Consider the following 16511-nt stretch of genomic DNA (forward strand, 5'->3'; position numbering starts at 1 on the left):
CACATTCTCTTGGTTAACCAAATATTTCTCTCTCTCTCTCTCTCTCTCTATATATATATATATATATATATATATAAAGCCAAGTATGAATCTCACTCGATTTTAGTTTTGAGTATTTTACATTTATTCCAAGCTATATATATATTTTTTTATTATTAAATTTGAACTATTTAGACTTTTTCGGATCATCAGTCATCAAAGCTTGATAAATATTGGTCACAGATCACATTTTCGTGCCATTTTAAGTTTTATTTTGATGTAACAAAGTAATTATATCAAAGTGAATTGGTTACTTTTTTAAATTAGTCTTCGCACAAACATAAAAGGCGAGATTTGTCGCATGAAGCAACCCCAATAACGTTGGGGTTGCTGAACTGTACCAGGGGTACCCCCTCGAAATGTGATTGCGCTAGTTTTCAGTAGCAGTTGGGTGGGTTTTGTTGTGAAAACCTGGCAACCCGGTTTAGGGGGTCTGTTAAAACTCATTGGACTCAGGGGAGGCAAGAGAGACATGGACTTCCGCTTTAACTGTATCTGCTGGTGTTGCTGTTGGACAATGTTTCTTTAGAATAATGAGTGATTCACCTTTTAAAGTTACATTTTGTAATATTGGCATTGTTTTATTTATGTAGGCCATTTCTTTTTTAGCATGTTAAAATGTAGGCGACAGATACATTACAAACATTGTCATAGACAAAATCATTTGTGGTGTAGTTTAATGAAAAACCAAACAAATACAAAATAGTATAATTTAATGCACTGGCAAATTTATCAACAATACCATAATGTAAGCTGTAAGAATACGCCAACTTTCTCAATTACATTACATTCACAGGCTTCTATAACATATGGCAGACAGGGCGAATACCATAAAATCACAGTGTAACATATATACTGTAACATCCAAGACCCGCAGCTTTGAACACTTTCCTGCTAAAGGGAATTTGGTAAGTTGCTAAATTTGAATGGGAGTTCCTGAGAAGAGGCGCTAGGCAAACTCTTGATGGTGGGAGGTTCTTCGGATTCAAGGAACTCCAGACAAGTGGTTTCCTCTGGTTCATTCTTCAAGCTTGAAAATGTGGGTGATTCCATAGGTCCCTCATAGTAGGACCAGGATGTAGATGTAGATCCGATGGAGGAAAAGGTTAAGTCAGGCAGGCTAGCTCTCAAGCTTTCACTGAAGGATGAAGACTCTATCATACTGGATGTGTGTAGGTCAGAGGAGGAGGTGTGAGGGAGTCGTGGCTCGTGGAGGTTGAGTTTAGACACTAATGGTTTGCCTACATTGACCCTTTGCTCTTCCAAGAGCTCTTCGTCCAGATTAGTGTACTTGTAGTGTAAACAAACAGTAAACGCGAGCTCTTTCTGCGAGGGAAAAAACAAGTAAGATATGCCTTACAGTGATTGGACAAAATTTTCATTTCATTTTCATTTTCTATACTATCTTGTTTGTAAATCAGTATACCGGAATTGTTATTTGTGAAATGGGTGTCTTGTTTCAAAAAGAACAAATCATAGAAGTCCATTTTGCAAGAACACCTGCAAACTTAACAGCCCAGTTTGTTCAGTGTTTTAGGAACAACAGTCTTTACAATTATGACAATTATGCCCTGGTTAGACAAATTACCTGAAAATCACCTGACTTCAATATTATTAAACCACTATGGACAGTTTGGAGAAAAGAGCAAAAAGCATATTTCTTTCTCAACTTCTCTAAAACAACTGACTGATAGATGACTTTTTACTGGAGACTACTCTGAAGTTGATGAATCTATTCTAAGATGGTTGGAAGAGGCAGTTCACTCCAGAATAATAAATTCCTGATAGTTTACTCACCCCCATGTCATCCAAGATGGTAATGTATTTTTTTTTCAATCACAAAGAAATTAAGGTTTTTGAGGAAAACATTCCAGGAATTGTCTCCATATGATGGACTTCAATGGGGGCCAATGGGTTAAAGGTCCAAATTGCAATTGAATTGTTTCAATGCAGCTTGAAAGGGCTAACGAAACGATTGTCCATTTTCTTAAAAAAATAAAAATGTATATACTTTTTTTTACCACAAATGCTTGTCTTGCATTAGCTCTCCAATGTGAATGCATGCTTTCTGTCATTCTGTAATCTTCTTGGAAAAGTCATGCATGCTTAGTTCTTTGTCTGTGTACTTCAGTTCAAAAATGTTCTCCAACTTAGAATTGACTGACATTGTTGTTATACTATTTTGTAAAGGGCATTTGACTTTCTTTGCATGTTTGCTTTGTAAACATGGGTCGGTACTTCTGCCTACATCACTCATGCGCACATCAAAGAGGTAGTGCAAGATGAACATTTGTGGTTATAAAGTATATAATTTGCATTGAATCTGAATTTGGACCTTCAAACCAATGGCCATCACTGAAGTCCACATTATGGAGAAAAATCCTGGAATGTTTTCTTCAAAATCCTTCATTTCTTTCAACTGAAGAAAGAAAGACCTGAACATCTTGGATGACATGGGGGTGAGCAAATTATCAGGAAATGTTTATTCTGGGAGTGAACTTCTCCTTTAACAAAGAATATTGGCTATTTCCCAGTTGTTTTCTTATTTTGACCAACCCCTGTATTATATTGTGCTCATACTATACCTTGAGCCTTTGCAGGGCACTAATACGAGTGAAGAGCCGAGGTTGTTCCAGAGGCAGTAGATCATCCATGGACAGAAGTAAGCTGCCAGCTTCGCGAAGACTCTCCTGATTGCTGTGCTTCAGGTCTACTTCAGAACCCTGAAATTATATCATTATCAAAACTGACTACAGAAGAATGTGTCTTTGGCTATGTGTTTAACAACCAACTGAAGATACTCCAAATCGAAGCAGGACTAACTCTATATATTCTTTGCAGATCAAGAAAGTCAGTTTACCTCTGTAAAGTCAGAGAGCTGAGCAGAGCAGTACGCAATGTCTTTAGGAGTCTCCAATATCCGAGTGTAGATGATCATGATGTTGGAGAATTCCGCAGCGAAACCTAGCTGTACCTTGACGCCACATTCGAACTGAATACAGCGGCTCTCTGGGATGACTGGAACAATTTACACAAAATCATTATTACGTCTATCTACAGCCAAAGTGCTTTGCCTAAGGATTTTATAACGAAAAGGTCCCACCATGTGCAATGGCCCACTGCAAGTTCCGCGTTGATGCTGTGACTTGGCATGCTGGAGCCTGAATGCTGTCTGTCAGGGCACGGCGCTCCGAGAGATTACTGCGCAGCTCTAGAGCCTGCCGACCACGAGTGATTTCACACCTTCCCATATCTGCAATGGACACTGAATCTGTAAAACTACGCGGTCATGCTTGGTGTCATCAATTGTTTGAAAGAAGCCCATGACATAGATGTAGCTTAAAATTTATATTAAAATAACATTTTGTAACATTTTTGTTGATACCAAATATGATTTGAACATCTTTAACCCCAAACCTTCTGCTACTTTGTCAAGTAAGACTGTGACCTTCTCTGGCTCCATTAGTCTTTTCTTGAGGAAACTCATGAAGATTCCATTAGAGAGATCGTCTTTATTTACTTCGAATGCTTCGGCATCAACACACCTGAATCCAGAATGTAAAGATTGCAATCAACTTCTAGATGTCAATAAAATGCATGTCATTGGATTAGACCAGGGGTGTCTAAACTTGGTCCTGGAGGGCCACTATCTTGCAGAGTTTAGCTCGAACCATAATTAAACACACCTGAACCAGGCGAGTATCTTGAGGCAAGCTGAAGCTAAACTGCAGGACACCTGCCCTCCAGGACCGAATTTGGGCATCCCTGCATTAGACTTACGTTGCATAGCCAAACACTATGTTTGCAGTCACTTTCAAGGGGCCAGGTTGTGGGATGATCTCGTCATTTGGGTTTCTGTATGAACAACACAACTGCAGTCAGGTTTGAGTATAATTTCATGCATGATAAACTAAAAAAAACTTATAAATCAAACCTCACCGTTTCCGACACATGTCCAGAAGAAAGACGTTAAGTCCCGTCTGGCGCTCTTGCATGCGTTGCAACACGTCCTGCACCCAGAGGCATTGCTTGAAGGTATAGGAGGCTGGAGCATCAATGGGTACCATGAAACTGTTCCCATAGTTTTCATAGCCATGACCAGCAAAGTACAACAGACCTTGAAATTGTAGACATGGATAAAATGATCCAAATGTAATAAACAACCAATCAGGATGTACAGGACTTAGTACAGGGGTGGCCAACATCAGTTCTGGAGAGCTACAGTCCTGCAGAGTAAAGCTCCAATTCTAATCAAACAAAACTGAACAAGGTATTTAAGGCCTAAGGATTTAGTCAAAGTTTAATTAAGGTTAAAGCAAAACTCTGCAGGACAGTGGCTCTCCAGGACAGACGATAACCACCCCAGACATAGTAACTGCATAACTCTCTATAGTTCAGGGATAAGCAACGTTGGTCCTGGAGTACCGCTGTCATGAAGAGTTTAGCTCCAACCCAAATAAAACACACCAGAACAAGCTAATTAAGGTGTCCAGAATTACTAACCCTGCTTTCCATTCTGAAGGGTTCATCCCTATGCCCTAAATCCATAGGCCCTCAACCCTGCTCCTGGGGACCCACTTTCCTGCTCTCACTCCAGAGGGTAAACCCTTTGAAAGGATTAGGGCATAGAGATAAGCTCTTCCGAATGGAACGCAGGGTGTGACACCAAACAACTTCCTTGTGCAAAGAATCATGGGGACCCCAAGTGTCCATCAGTTGTACCCTTCGAATTTTAAGGGCTCTTTGAAGTGGCCAGTTTTGAGCACTTTGGTTTGAATGATCCTTTAATATAGTGGCCATGACTGTTTTCACTCCAAAGTGCCCTTCGGAGAGTGATATATCCCGTTTGGAATGCACCTTAGGGATAGGTGAGGTTTTTTCAGGGTTGGAGCTAAACTCATCGCCACTCCAGGACCAACATTGCCTATTCCTGCGATTGGACAAATCCAAATGATGCAAAAGGAACTAACCATAAACGCCTCGATCCAACAGCAGCAGGAACTCAGTAACAGCACTGTGCATCTCCTGCCAGTTGAGGTCTAGCAGAGAGACGACTTTGAAGTCTAACTGGCGTAGAAGGTTTGTCAACTCATGCACATCCGCCATGGGGGCTCTCAGCTGCCGGTGATGCAGGTAGTTCATGTTCCCAATAAGCAGTGCTACTTTATCAGTGGCTATAAATTGTTAAAGCAACAAGATTAACATAGCAGATCTTTACAAGAAATGCCAAGAGTAACCACCACACTTCCGCAGTCCAAACTCTGGAGGGTTGGTGTCCTGCAGAGTTTAGCTCCAACTTGCCTCAACACACCTGCCTGAAAGTTTCCAGCATATCTAGTAAGACCTTGATTAGCTGGTTCAAGTGTGTTTAATTAGGGTTGGAGCTAAACTCTGCAGGACAGTGGCCCTCCAGGACCAAGTTTGGACACCCCTGGCCTATCACTTACCACAACAATCAACCATTTGCCTTGGACCCGCAACAGAAGTACCTGTAAAAGGTAAGGTGCATGTGAGTGACAAGAAAGCATCAGCAGAAGGCCCTGTCCCAAATAGCACACTTCATGTGCACTTCCAGACTTGCGGACTTACAATGGCCACAGTGTGCGTGTGTTCTTTAAGTCCACAAGACCAAAGGGTGTCCCATTTGTCATTTTAGCATTTGAAAGGGTGCTCACGATTGCCCTCGATACACACTTCTGCCAAACCCATAACTGGGGCGAGCTCCGCAGCAGACTTCTACCTGACAGTCAAAGCGGCGGAACATCATGACAGTGCGGACTCAGAGGAAGACTGTGAGGGTTTAGGGTGCCATTTGGGACAGGGCTGATGTGCTAAAATCGTACATTCAAACAGATGCTTACCTACTTTAGGCATTTCCCATGAAACTTCAGAAAAGGAACCAGGACCTGTGTAAAAACAGGCCATGCTATATTGATTTATTTCACTTATATTTAAGAGAACAATTATGCATAATTTTGTCTCAAGTGCCTTACCAATGTTTACCTGGACCTGATCACTCCATGCTTCATGATAGAGGTTGTAAACCTTGCAAGTATATATACCTCTGTCTGCTGTGGTTATGCACGGAATCTGTGGACAAGCCCATACAGATGCCCAAGTCAATAAATTCAAATGAATTTTTCTACGCATTTAACTGTGAGACTTTCATGAGTACCTTTAAGAAGCTTCTAGTACAGTTTGGCATTGGCTGTTTGTTAAGATACCACTGGAACCGGGGAGGCGGGTTGGCCTGAGCAGCACATTCGAGATAGAGAGTGTCTCCCTCCATCAACACTTCAGTCCTAGGTTGCTGAGTTATATACAGCCCACTTGCTGATGAAGGGAAGTAGCTACTGCTGGAACCTGCAATTGATGTAATTTATCAGGGATGAAGGAAATCTGATTCATATCAGACTCAACTTAAAGCGAAATCTTCACATGCCTGCACTTGCACCTTCAGACCTCACTAGACGTACATGGGCCCAGTTGGAGAAGACGTACTTTTCCCCAGAACTTACACGGCAGATGTAAGGGCCCTGTTGAGCTGGACTAACAGGATTCAGTACCAGCTCTGGGCTATTGCCTCCTGGCACCTACCATGAAACATGAACCAGACTAAGGATAATACTTCAAATCAGTAGATTCAGTTAGAAATTTGGTACACCAGACCTCATCTTTGGCTTTGAACCACTGGTAGGTGAGCTCCACAGGTCCAACTGCTCTGCAGCTCAGAACTATGGTACTCCCCTCTGGTACCCGCTGACTCTGTGGCTGAAGTGTAATATCAATCTGCTCCATCACTACTTAAAAACACAAACAACACCTCAGTGATATGACTCACCCTCTTCGGCCTTTCGGTTACCAAACCGCAAAGGCACACCAGAGTGAGATTGGTGAACCTGTTCTATATTACATCATCAGGTTTTTGTTATATTTAGCTACCATGTGTGGTAAGAAATCCAACAGCCTCTCGGTGCTCAATTTTCTTCAGGCACTGAAGCAGGAAATCCAAGGTACACCCTCTATCTGCAAGGAGGGCAAGCAGGTATCGTCCAGGACTGCCATGTGGACTTAGCACTTTGAGAGAGCAGTCAGTCAGCTCTTTTTCACTACAAAGAAGTAGATTTATTAATTGTGAACTGGTCATAACCATGCACGATATTGGTTCGCTATTCCACACAATTTAGTCTATAACACACCTACCTATAGCAGAACTTTTCATGTTCGGCCACTGCTTTTGCCAGCTGTCTCCAACCACACTCTAGATTGTCTAGCATGTATCCGAGTCTGTTTAACGCCACCTCGCTCAGTGTTTCTACACCCAAATTCTTGTCGTCCATAACTTGATGAATGATTATCTGAAAATGAAAGCACAAGAGGTTTATTTACATTGGTCATTAGTTCACCCAGAAAATTTGTCATTAATCACTCACCCTCATGTCGTTCCAAACCTGTAAGAACTTCATTCATCTTCGGGAACACAAATTAAGCTATTTCCAATGAAATCCAAGAACTTTCTGACACGCCATAGACAGCAACACAACTGAAATGTTCCCAGGTCTAGAAATCTAGCAAGGACATCAGGGGTTCAACCATAACTTTACGAAGCTACGAGAAACCCTAAAATAACTTTATTCAACAATTCTTCATGTTACTCTCCACAATGGTGGTGTTTCGCAGCAGATGGGATGAGAAGACAAATTGCTGAATAAAGTAGTTATTTTAGTTTTCATTGTGCAAAGAAACATATTCTTGTAGCTTCATTAAATTACAGTTGTACCCCTGATGTCACATAGACAATTTTACTGAGCATTTTAGTTGCGTTGCTGTCTATGTAGCGTCGAGGGCTCTTGGATTTAATCAAAAATACCTCAATTTGTGTTCTGAAGTGTTACGGGTTTGGAGCTACATGAGGGTAATTAATGACAAAATTTCCATTTTGTGTGAACTATCCCTTTAAGATCTAGCTTTCAGTTGTTTAATAAAATGCAATGTAATTTCCATGATAGGTTTCTGTGGTCCCTACTTTCATGGTCTTTTTTAAAAAATAAACTATGAATCAACTTCCCAAACCAAACGTTTACAGAACTATGTCCCAAACAGTGCATGAATTTCCTAACAAACATGTTATTACACTAACACCCAAACCCTATCACAAAAAGGGAAGCTGTGATCAATGTCTAGTCTCTTAACCAATATTAACAAATATCAAAACCATTAAAAACCCCTTACTCCATACTGGTATTTTTGGGGGGGAATTAAAGGGACAAAATGTCTCGGAAAAATTCCAGTTTTAATGCTGCAATTCTTGAAACACGTTTGCCCACCAAATGAAAAATTGGTGATATATCAAATAATAGAAGTAAAAGGAATAACACTAATAATAATCTTGATCTTGACATTCATAAAGTTATTAAATCTAAATTTTGTGGAAAATGCGACGTTTTTCAAAAACTCATTTGTAATACAAATTACATTTCTGTACACATGAACACGTGTTTTAATCTAGATTCGTGAAAGACTTTATCATCCTTATTGTTGCCGTTACAAACCTATACTATTTTGTAAAAATCGTATTCAAAACACTACATAAACCAAAATTAATCCGCGTTTTAAAATAACGCTGACTTCGTTCCTGGATTAAAAGAAGAACCCAACATAGCCTACAGTAACATCAAAATGCGGAACCGAATGCACCCTATATTTTTTTTTTCATATACGACACCTTTGTCGGTGCTTTACGAATTGTAAGCTTAAATAACCAAACACAAAGATATATATTACAACTTTCAGTTGACTACCACATCATTGCCAACATGATTAGAAAAGCTCGATATAGATCGCTTAGACCACAGATTAGCTCATGTTCGATTTCATTTTAAAAAACGTCAAGTGTAAAATGAAAAGTATGTAAATATCTAAACTTAACCGGCAAACAGTACACAAAAGTACACTTAGCCTACCTGTTATACAGTACTTTAGACTCCAGGAAGTGATTTTATCCCGGCTTCGTAAAACGTAACTTGTCAAGCGACTGCAGCACAAATACTGCTGTTTATATAAAAAAAAGAATAATCTCAGTATACACACTTTGGTTTACCAATACTTAGTCAATCGTACACTCAATATCCGTTTAACTCACTTTGAATCAGTTACTGCGACTGTGCTTATCAAGCTCCGCAAATCAGTATGGTAAACATCCGCAGCGGTTCTGTCTTTTTCAGTCAGTAGTTCCTCTTTCTAACATGTATTTGCATGCACTCCCACCGCTTGCAGCAATAGATTTTTACTTTCACCTTCTCTCGACCTATAGCAGCAAGGCATCATCTTGTAGACGAGTCATTCCTGCTGAAAAAGAGATGTAGCCAACCACTGACCTTAGATATACAGATAGACAAACAGATAATTTTGTTGACAATTAGTCTTCTAACACTCTGACATTTCATTTTCATAAAGAACAAATACAGTAGAAAACTTTTTTTGACAATTCACATTCGAATTTTATTTTTCATATGACAGAAGTTTGAACAATAACACAATGGTGTTAACAGTAACACAGAAAGACAACAACAATACAACCACTTGATCCTTAGAGACAGTAGAACCAACACAACCAGCAAAACTGAACAAGTTTGCTTATCTTTGTCAGCGCTGATTTGTTTGTTACACTGGAACAGAAGATCAACTTCTCTATATCTGAAACATCTCAATCTGCGCCTGTGAATGCTGGGAACGCAAAGGTTTGCTGAGGTCTTCCTCTCAAAGATGCATGATTCTGTCCATACACTACATCTTTTTGCCTCTATGCAGTTTATTATGTCTCCAAATGTGCTCTTTCCTTAAAAGCTTCCAGTATTCCCGACTGTCTGGTTCCAGCTCGTTGAGCTTTTTGGGTGGACCGAGGTCTAACTGAAACAACCTGAGGGTGTGGGACAACAAGTTACAAGCATGGTATTTTTCATAGTTAATTTGAGATGCAATAAATATGAAAGATTATTTTTGCAGTGGGATAAAAAATATTTTTTAATACATTTATTCTTTTCTGCGGAGGAATGGAAGTCTGAATTGTAAGATATACACTTTTGAATTGTGACAAAATTACTTTTTTCATTTTTAATTCAGTGGTGGAAACAAACCAAAAAAAAACCCTGAATTGTAAGATGTAAACTCAGAATTTTATGGAAGCCCGTTTTCCGCCACTGAATAAAAAAATGTAATTGCAACTTTTTTCTTGCAATTGTGAGTTTACTTCTCACAATTCTGACTTTTTTTTCCTAGAAATTGTGTGATACAAACTCACAACTTTTTTCTCAGAATTGCGAGATATAAACTCACAATTCCAATTTTTTTCTCAGAATTGCAAGTTATTAAGTCTGAATTTTAAGAAAAAAAAGTCTTGCATTTGTGAGTTTATATTATGCAATTCTGAGGAAAAAAGTAAGAATTGTGAGATAAAAAGTCGCAATTACCTTTTTAATTTTTTATTCAGTGGCAGAAATAAGCTTCCATAGAATTTAGAGAGAAGAGAAAAAAAGAAAAAAAAGTCTCAATTAGCAAGATATAAACTCAGAATTAAAAAAAAAAAGTTTGGAATTGAAAGATATCAACTTAATTATGAAAAAAAACTGAATTGTGTGATACACAATTTGATAAACTCAAAATTCAGAGAAAAAACAGTTAATCTCGCAAGACGTAAACTTAAAATTCTAAGAACAAAGGTCAGAATAGCAAAATATAAATGCAGTAATCCAAGAAAACAGTCACAGATGCAAGATGTAAACTCAAAATTCAGGAAAAAAAAATTAAAAACACGGGATCTAAACTCTACGGTGCCCGCCAGGGGACACCTTCGGTTCACTTATGTTTGTCGTGGCCACGACATAATATCACGTTCCCACGAGTTAATATGATGTTCCCACGAATTAATATCTCGTGGCCACAACATAATATGATGTTCCCACGAGTTTATATGTCGTGGCCACGACAAACATAAGTGAACCGAAGGTGTCCCCTGGCGGGCACCGTAAAACTCAGAATTCTGAGAAAAAAAGGCAAAATTATTTGATGCAAAAGAATTCTAAAAAGAATGTTCAAAATTATGAGATGTAAAATCGGAATTCTGAGGAAAAAAAGGTCAAAATTACGAGATGCAAAGGAATTCTGACAAAAAGTCAAAATTATGAGATGGGAATTCAGAATTCTGAGAGGAAAAAGTCAAAATTATGAGATGCGAATTTAGAATTCTGAGAAAAAGTGTCAAGACTGCAAGATATGAACACGCAATAATAAGTTCATAAGCAATTGTGAGAAGAAAAAGTCAGAATTGTGAGGGGAAAAAAAAGTTTAAAATTGTGAGCTCCAAATTCAGAATTCTGAGACGTAAATTAAAAGTTATGAGGGAAAAAAGTCAAAATTATGAGATGTAAATTCAGAATTCTGAGAAATAAGGTTAAAAAAATATACAATGTAAACTCAAATTTCTGAGAGAAAGTCACAATTATGAGATGTAAATTCAGAATTCTGAGAAAAAGTCAAAATTACAAGATGTAAACTCAGAATTCTGAGAAAAAGTCAAAATTATGAGATGTAAATTCAGAATTCTGAGAAATAAGGTTAAAAATATACGATGTAAACTCAGAATTCTGAGAAAAAGTCAAAATTATGAGATGTAAATTCAGAATTCTGAGAAATAAGGTTAAAAATATACGATGTAAACTCAGAATTCTGAGAAAAAGTCAAAATTATGAGATGTAAATTCAGAATTCTGAGAAATAAGGTAAAAAATATATGATGTCAACTCAAAATTCGGAGAGAAAATTTAAAAAATTTTCTCAACTCAAAATTCTGAAAAAAAAAAAAAGTGTAGACTGCAAGACATAAACTCGCAATTATACGTTCATAAGCAATTGTGAGGAAAGTCAGAATTGTGAGGTAAAAAGTCACAAATGTGTTTTTTTCTACCATAAATAAATACATAACAGCACAAATCATACCATTCAGGATATTCCTCCTTGGGTTTAATAAGAGGGTCCTCGCCTTGTTTAAAGACATTGACTCCAACTGCATGTGTGCAAAGTCTTACCGGATCCTTACAAACGTCTGGACCCTTAAAAACTTCCTTTACCATTCCTTTACCCTTGCCTTTGACAGCTAAAAAAGACAAGAATATTTCATAAAATAGCTATTCAAATATTTTACAATATACAAATGTTAAATGAAATATGAATATAAAATATACACAATTAGACAAATTCATAACGTTTTAAAAATTGTTCCCACAAGGTCAGAAGTCGCAGGTTAATGTTGACATTGTACAGCTACAAATACAAAAGCGCACCGTTACAAAAACACACCTTACCTGGTTTCTTGACAGCATAACTACGGGACTGAATCCGAAGAGTGGTAACAAAAAGCTCGTTACACGCATTAAGAACAGGCAAGTTTATCCTCTTAAAAGAATGAAGTACACAATATGCCATTATGCCTCCTCAGATCTTCCACCATGCTGTCTGAACAGTACATGTATGAGATGCGTACTTCCGGGTGAAACGGCAACACGCATGCGCACTTTACGCACAGTTTAGATCCAAAATGTAGCCCTGTTGGCTCAAACTTCACTGTTTCCAATAACGTTCTATATCAAGCAGTATAACAATAATTTATAAGCAACGTAGGTGCAAAACATAAGAGAAACTGAAGTAAAAACACTTCTCCAGTAAAAAAAACAACAGTCTCTTATGTCCTCTAGAGGGCGGTAAAACCGAGGCTAATGATAAACATCATCTGTTTGGTCGAAAGCTGATCGATTCAGACGCTCGCTAAAATGTCGGAGTACAACACGGTCCAAACAGGCTCTTTGAAACTAAAAGGAGTCTCTTTAGCAAGTAAAAAGTATGTATTTGCTTATCTTAATATTTAGATATGTGTTTTAGCTTTGTTATCGGAAGGCGTTGCCTTCACGACAGCCGTTAGCTGTTATGCTAGCTCTGTGTTTTTATGCGACTGTTGTTTCAGGTTATTGGTTATAAATTACTTTCTTTCTTGTTTTCCATAGGAAAAAGAAGAAGGACAAGGAAAGGAAGCGTTTAGAGGAGCAGGTTTTGACCAGTCAAAATGAAGAAGAAACGAAGAAAGTTTATGTTGATAAAAGGACACCAGCACAGATGGCATTCGACAAAATACAAGAGAAAAGGGTATGGCGCATTATGTATTTTGTATAGCTATATATAGTTTTTATTCAGTTGTCATATAAGACGAGCTCATTAGTAAGTAATTCATTGAGTTTTTATTATTTCAAATGCTGAGTAAGGAAATCACGTAATTTCTAATCTACACAATCTTTTTGCGGTTTGAGTTATATTTGTAAAATAATATTCTCTCTTTGTAACTTTTTTAAATAGCAAATGGAAAGGATTTTAAAGAAGGCCTCCAAAACACACAAGAGAAGAGTTGAGGTAAGTCTGTCGCTGCTAATAGATATCAATATTTTAGGTGTTCTGTGTTTTTTTTGCGTGTGAATAACATCTTTTTTGTGTGTGTTACAGGATTTCAACAGACACCTGGATACACTGACAGAGCATTACGACATTCCCAAAGTCAGCTGGACGAAATAAATATCTGTGGATTTTCGACTGGGTGCTTTCAGAGCAAAATCAGCAGCAATGTTACCACACATGCTGCTTGCGTTCTCGGCCAAAACGATTTTTCTCAATTTTCATTTTCCCTTCGGGATGTACTAAAATTGTAATAAAACTGTATAATGCAATTTTGATTTTTAAACTGTTCTCTTATTAAAGGTTGTATCAGCGATTTCTAGCCTGAAACATAAAGTGTCAAATTCAGCTGACCTTTCATCACGATCCGCTCGCTGCCTGCCCCATAAATTGTTTGTGAAAAAAACGCGTCTCTCTGGTCAGCCTAGGGTCCGAGATATGCCAAAAAAAACAATCGGCACTACCAACCTTTCCACAGATAAACAAACAGTGTTCCAACTAATCAGCTTCAGGGGTTTGGTGTTGTGGACTTTCGCTCCGCCTCCCTCACATCCCTGCACCAGTACGAAAGTCCACAACACCAAACCCCTGACGCTGATTGGTTGGAACACTGTTTGTTTATCTGTGGAATAGTTGATAGCGCCAATTGTTTTTTTTGGCATATCTGACCAGAGAGACGCGTTTTTTTCACAGACAATTTATGGGGCAGGCAGCGAGCGGATCGTGAAGAAAGGTCAGCTGAAATTGACACTTTATGTTTTAGGCTAGAAATCGCTGATACAACCTTTAAGGTCAGAACGTTTCCTTGTAGTGATCATTATATTTTGTAACTTTTGGTTCAACTACCTATTTAAGATTTTGATTGGGTTGTGTTTATTGTAAAACCTGACCACCAAATAAACAGTGTAAGTGTTTTACTTGTGAAATGTAGTATTGATTTAAAGGAACTCTCCCCGAGTTAATAAGTTGAGTTTTACCGCTTTGAAATCCATTCAGCCGTTCTCCTGTTCTGGCGATTTCACTTTTAGCATAGCTTAGCATAGATCATTGAATCCTATTAGACCAATAGCATCGTGTTCAAAAATGACCAACGAGTTTTGTTATTTGTCCTATTTAAAACTTGACACTTCTATAGTTATATCGTGTACTAATACCGGCTGCGATTTTTTAGGTCGATAAGATAGGAACTGTTATAGTTATATATGTGACCCTGGACCACAAAACCAGTCTTAAGTCGCTGGGGTATATTTGTAGCAATAGCCAAAAATACATTGCATGGGTCAAAATTTTAGATTTTTCTTTTATGCCAAAAATCATTAAGAAATTAAGTAAAGTTCATGTTCCATGAAGATTTTTTGTAAAATTCCTTCTGTAAACATATCAAAATGTAATTTTTGATTCGTAATATGCATTGTTAAGAACCTAATTTGGACAACTTTAAAGGTGATTTTCTCAGTCTTTTTGATTTTTTTGCATCCTCAGATTTCTGATTTCAAATAGATGTATCTCAGCCAAATATTGTCCTATCCTAACAAACCATACATCAATAGAAAGCTTATTTATTGAGCTTTCATATGATGTATAAATCTCAGTTTTGTCAAATTTAACCTTATGACTGGTTTTGTGGTCCAGGGTCACATATAGTTATGGTAATAGTGCCCCCCAAAACACTTGAAATCCTACTTATTAACAGCAGATGGCGCTGTTGGTTTAAGTAACTTGTTTTATATGCTCCCTCTGGGTTCAATAGTTAGGGATCATGTCATGGATGTCTTTTAATTTTTTTTAAAGGGATAGTTCACCCAAAAATGAAAATCCTTTCATGAATTACTCACCCTCATGTTGTTCCAAATCTGTAAGACCTTTGATCATCTTCGAACGCAAATCAAGAAATTTTTGATGAAATCTGTAAGCTTTCTGACCCTGCAAAGACAGCAACACAACTGACACGTTCAAGGCCCAGAAAGGTAGTAGGACATGGTTAAAATAGTCCATGTGACATCAGTGGTTGAACTGTAACGTTATGAAGCTATGAAAAGAAAAGGTGCACAAAAAAAATAAAATAAATAATGACTTTATTCAATCATTTGTTTTCTTCTGTGTCAGTCTTCGACATGTGCTCATGAAAGTACCACGTCGCATATGTGGTACAATTAATGCACTTATTACATCAAGGCTGGATTATTGTAATTAATTCTCAGTATATTGGAATTAATCATCTCTTACCTGACTATAAACAACAAGATGCAACATCCAGGCTTCTGGTGAAAAAACGTGAACACGTTACACCAGTCGTAAAAACATGAAATCACTGGATAGCAGTGATAGATCTCTTTCATGTCTTATTGTGCGCTAAAACTGTCAAATACACACAAGTTTATGTTAAAAACATATAATATGTGGGTCTTTTTTTTTTTTTTAAATGAGTATTATACATACTTTGAAAACTGAATACACTTTCCATTAGTGTATGATTTGTTGGGATAGGACAATATTTGGCTGAGATACAACTAAGGCAAAAAAAAATCAAAATGTTTGAGAAAGTTAAGTTCTTAGGTTTTAATATATTTATGGTAGGAAATTTACAAAATATCTAAATGGAACATGATCTTTATTTATTATCCTAATGATTTTGGCATGAATTTTTTTTTACAACAAAACCTGCTCAATTGCAACTAGCCCAGTCACGTTTTGAACGGGCTCTTTATCAACAGTGTTAAAGTAGCTCAACTTGGCAACACAATTTGCTTTGCGTCGGGCTTTATTGTGCTATTACAACCGGCTGGATATCCCGCTTATTTTTTTTAAATAACCGATTGTTTTGCTAGATAAGACCTTTCTTTCCTCAGTTGTGACGTTTAGAGCCCTATTTTGGAAGTTCAAACTCGGGGGCACCATAGAAGTCCATTATATGGAGAGAAATCCTGAAATGTTTAACTCAAAAATTTCTTAATAATAACTGAAGAAAGAAAGCCATGA

The 16511-nt window shown here is 37.7% G+C and overlaps 3 protein-coding genes across 4 annotated transcripts; 1 reads left to right on the forward strand and 2 right to left on the reverse strand.

Moving 5' to 3' along the window:
* Positions 1 to 735: 735 nt before the first annotated feature.
* malt2 (MALT paracaspase 2) lies at positions 736 to 9253 on the reverse strand. 2 transcript variants are annotated; one of them, XM_073844255.1, is made up of 17 exons: positions 9003 to 9253; positions 7243 to 7397; positions 6982 to 7148; positions 6709 to 6842; positions 6482 to 6632; positions 6215 to 6402; positions 6033 to 6129; positions 5901 to 5945; positions 5487 to 5528; positions 5010 to 5213; positions 3979 to 4156; positions 3820 to 3894; positions 3457 to 3584; positions 3143 to 3292; positions 2900 to 3057; positions 2625 to 2762; positions 736 to 1365 (listed from the first exon to the last, which is right to left on the reverse strand). In XM_073844255.1, the coding sequence occupies exons 2-17, from the start codon at positions 7377 to 7379 to the stop codon at positions 934 to 936; spliced, it is 2424 nt and encodes an 807-aa protein (XP_073700356.1). In that variant the 5' UTR covers positions 7380 to 7397; positions 9003 to 9253; the 3' UTR covers positions 736 to 933. The 2 variants fall into 2 exon arrangements, with proteins under 2 accessions (XP_073700356.1, XP_073700357.1); XM_073844256.1 differs by having other exon boundaries at positions 6709 to 6839; positions 9003 to 9252.
* Positions 9254 to 9527: 274 nt separating this feature from the next.
* Positions 9528 to 12563, reverse strand: mrpl54 (mitochondrial ribosomal protein L54). Its single transcript, XM_073844711.1, has 3 exons — positions 12398 to 12563; positions 12033 to 12189; positions 9528 to 9958 (listed from the first exon to the last, which is right to left on the reverse strand). The coding sequence occupies exons 1-3, from the start codon at positions 12516 to 12518 to the stop codon at positions 9826 to 9828; spliced, it is 411 nt and encodes a 136-aa protein (XP_073700812.1). The 5' UTR covers positions 12519 to 12563; the 3' UTR covers positions 9528 to 9825.
* A 215-nt stretch (positions 12564 to 12778) lies between these two features.
* On the forward strand, positions 12779 to 14446 carry fam32a (family with sequence similarity 32 member A). The gene is made up of 4 exons (XM_073844238.1): positions 12779 to 12930; positions 13094 to 13232; positions 13440 to 13493; positions 13584 to 14446. The coding sequence occupies exons 1-4, from the start codon at positions 12863 to 12865 to the stop codon at positions 13650 to 13652; spliced, it is 330 nt and encodes a 109-aa protein (XP_073700339.1). The 5' UTR covers positions 12779 to 12862; the 3' UTR covers positions 13653 to 14446.
* Positions 14447 to 16511: the final 2065 nt, after the last annotated feature.

This window comes from Garra rufa, chromosome 7, assembly GCF_049309525.1.
Source record: "Garra rufa chromosome 7, GarRuf1.0, whole genome shotgun sequence".
NCBI classification, from domain to species: domain Eukaryota; kingdom Metazoa; phylum Chordata; class Actinopteri; order Cypriniformes; family Cyprinidae; genus Garra; species Garra rufa.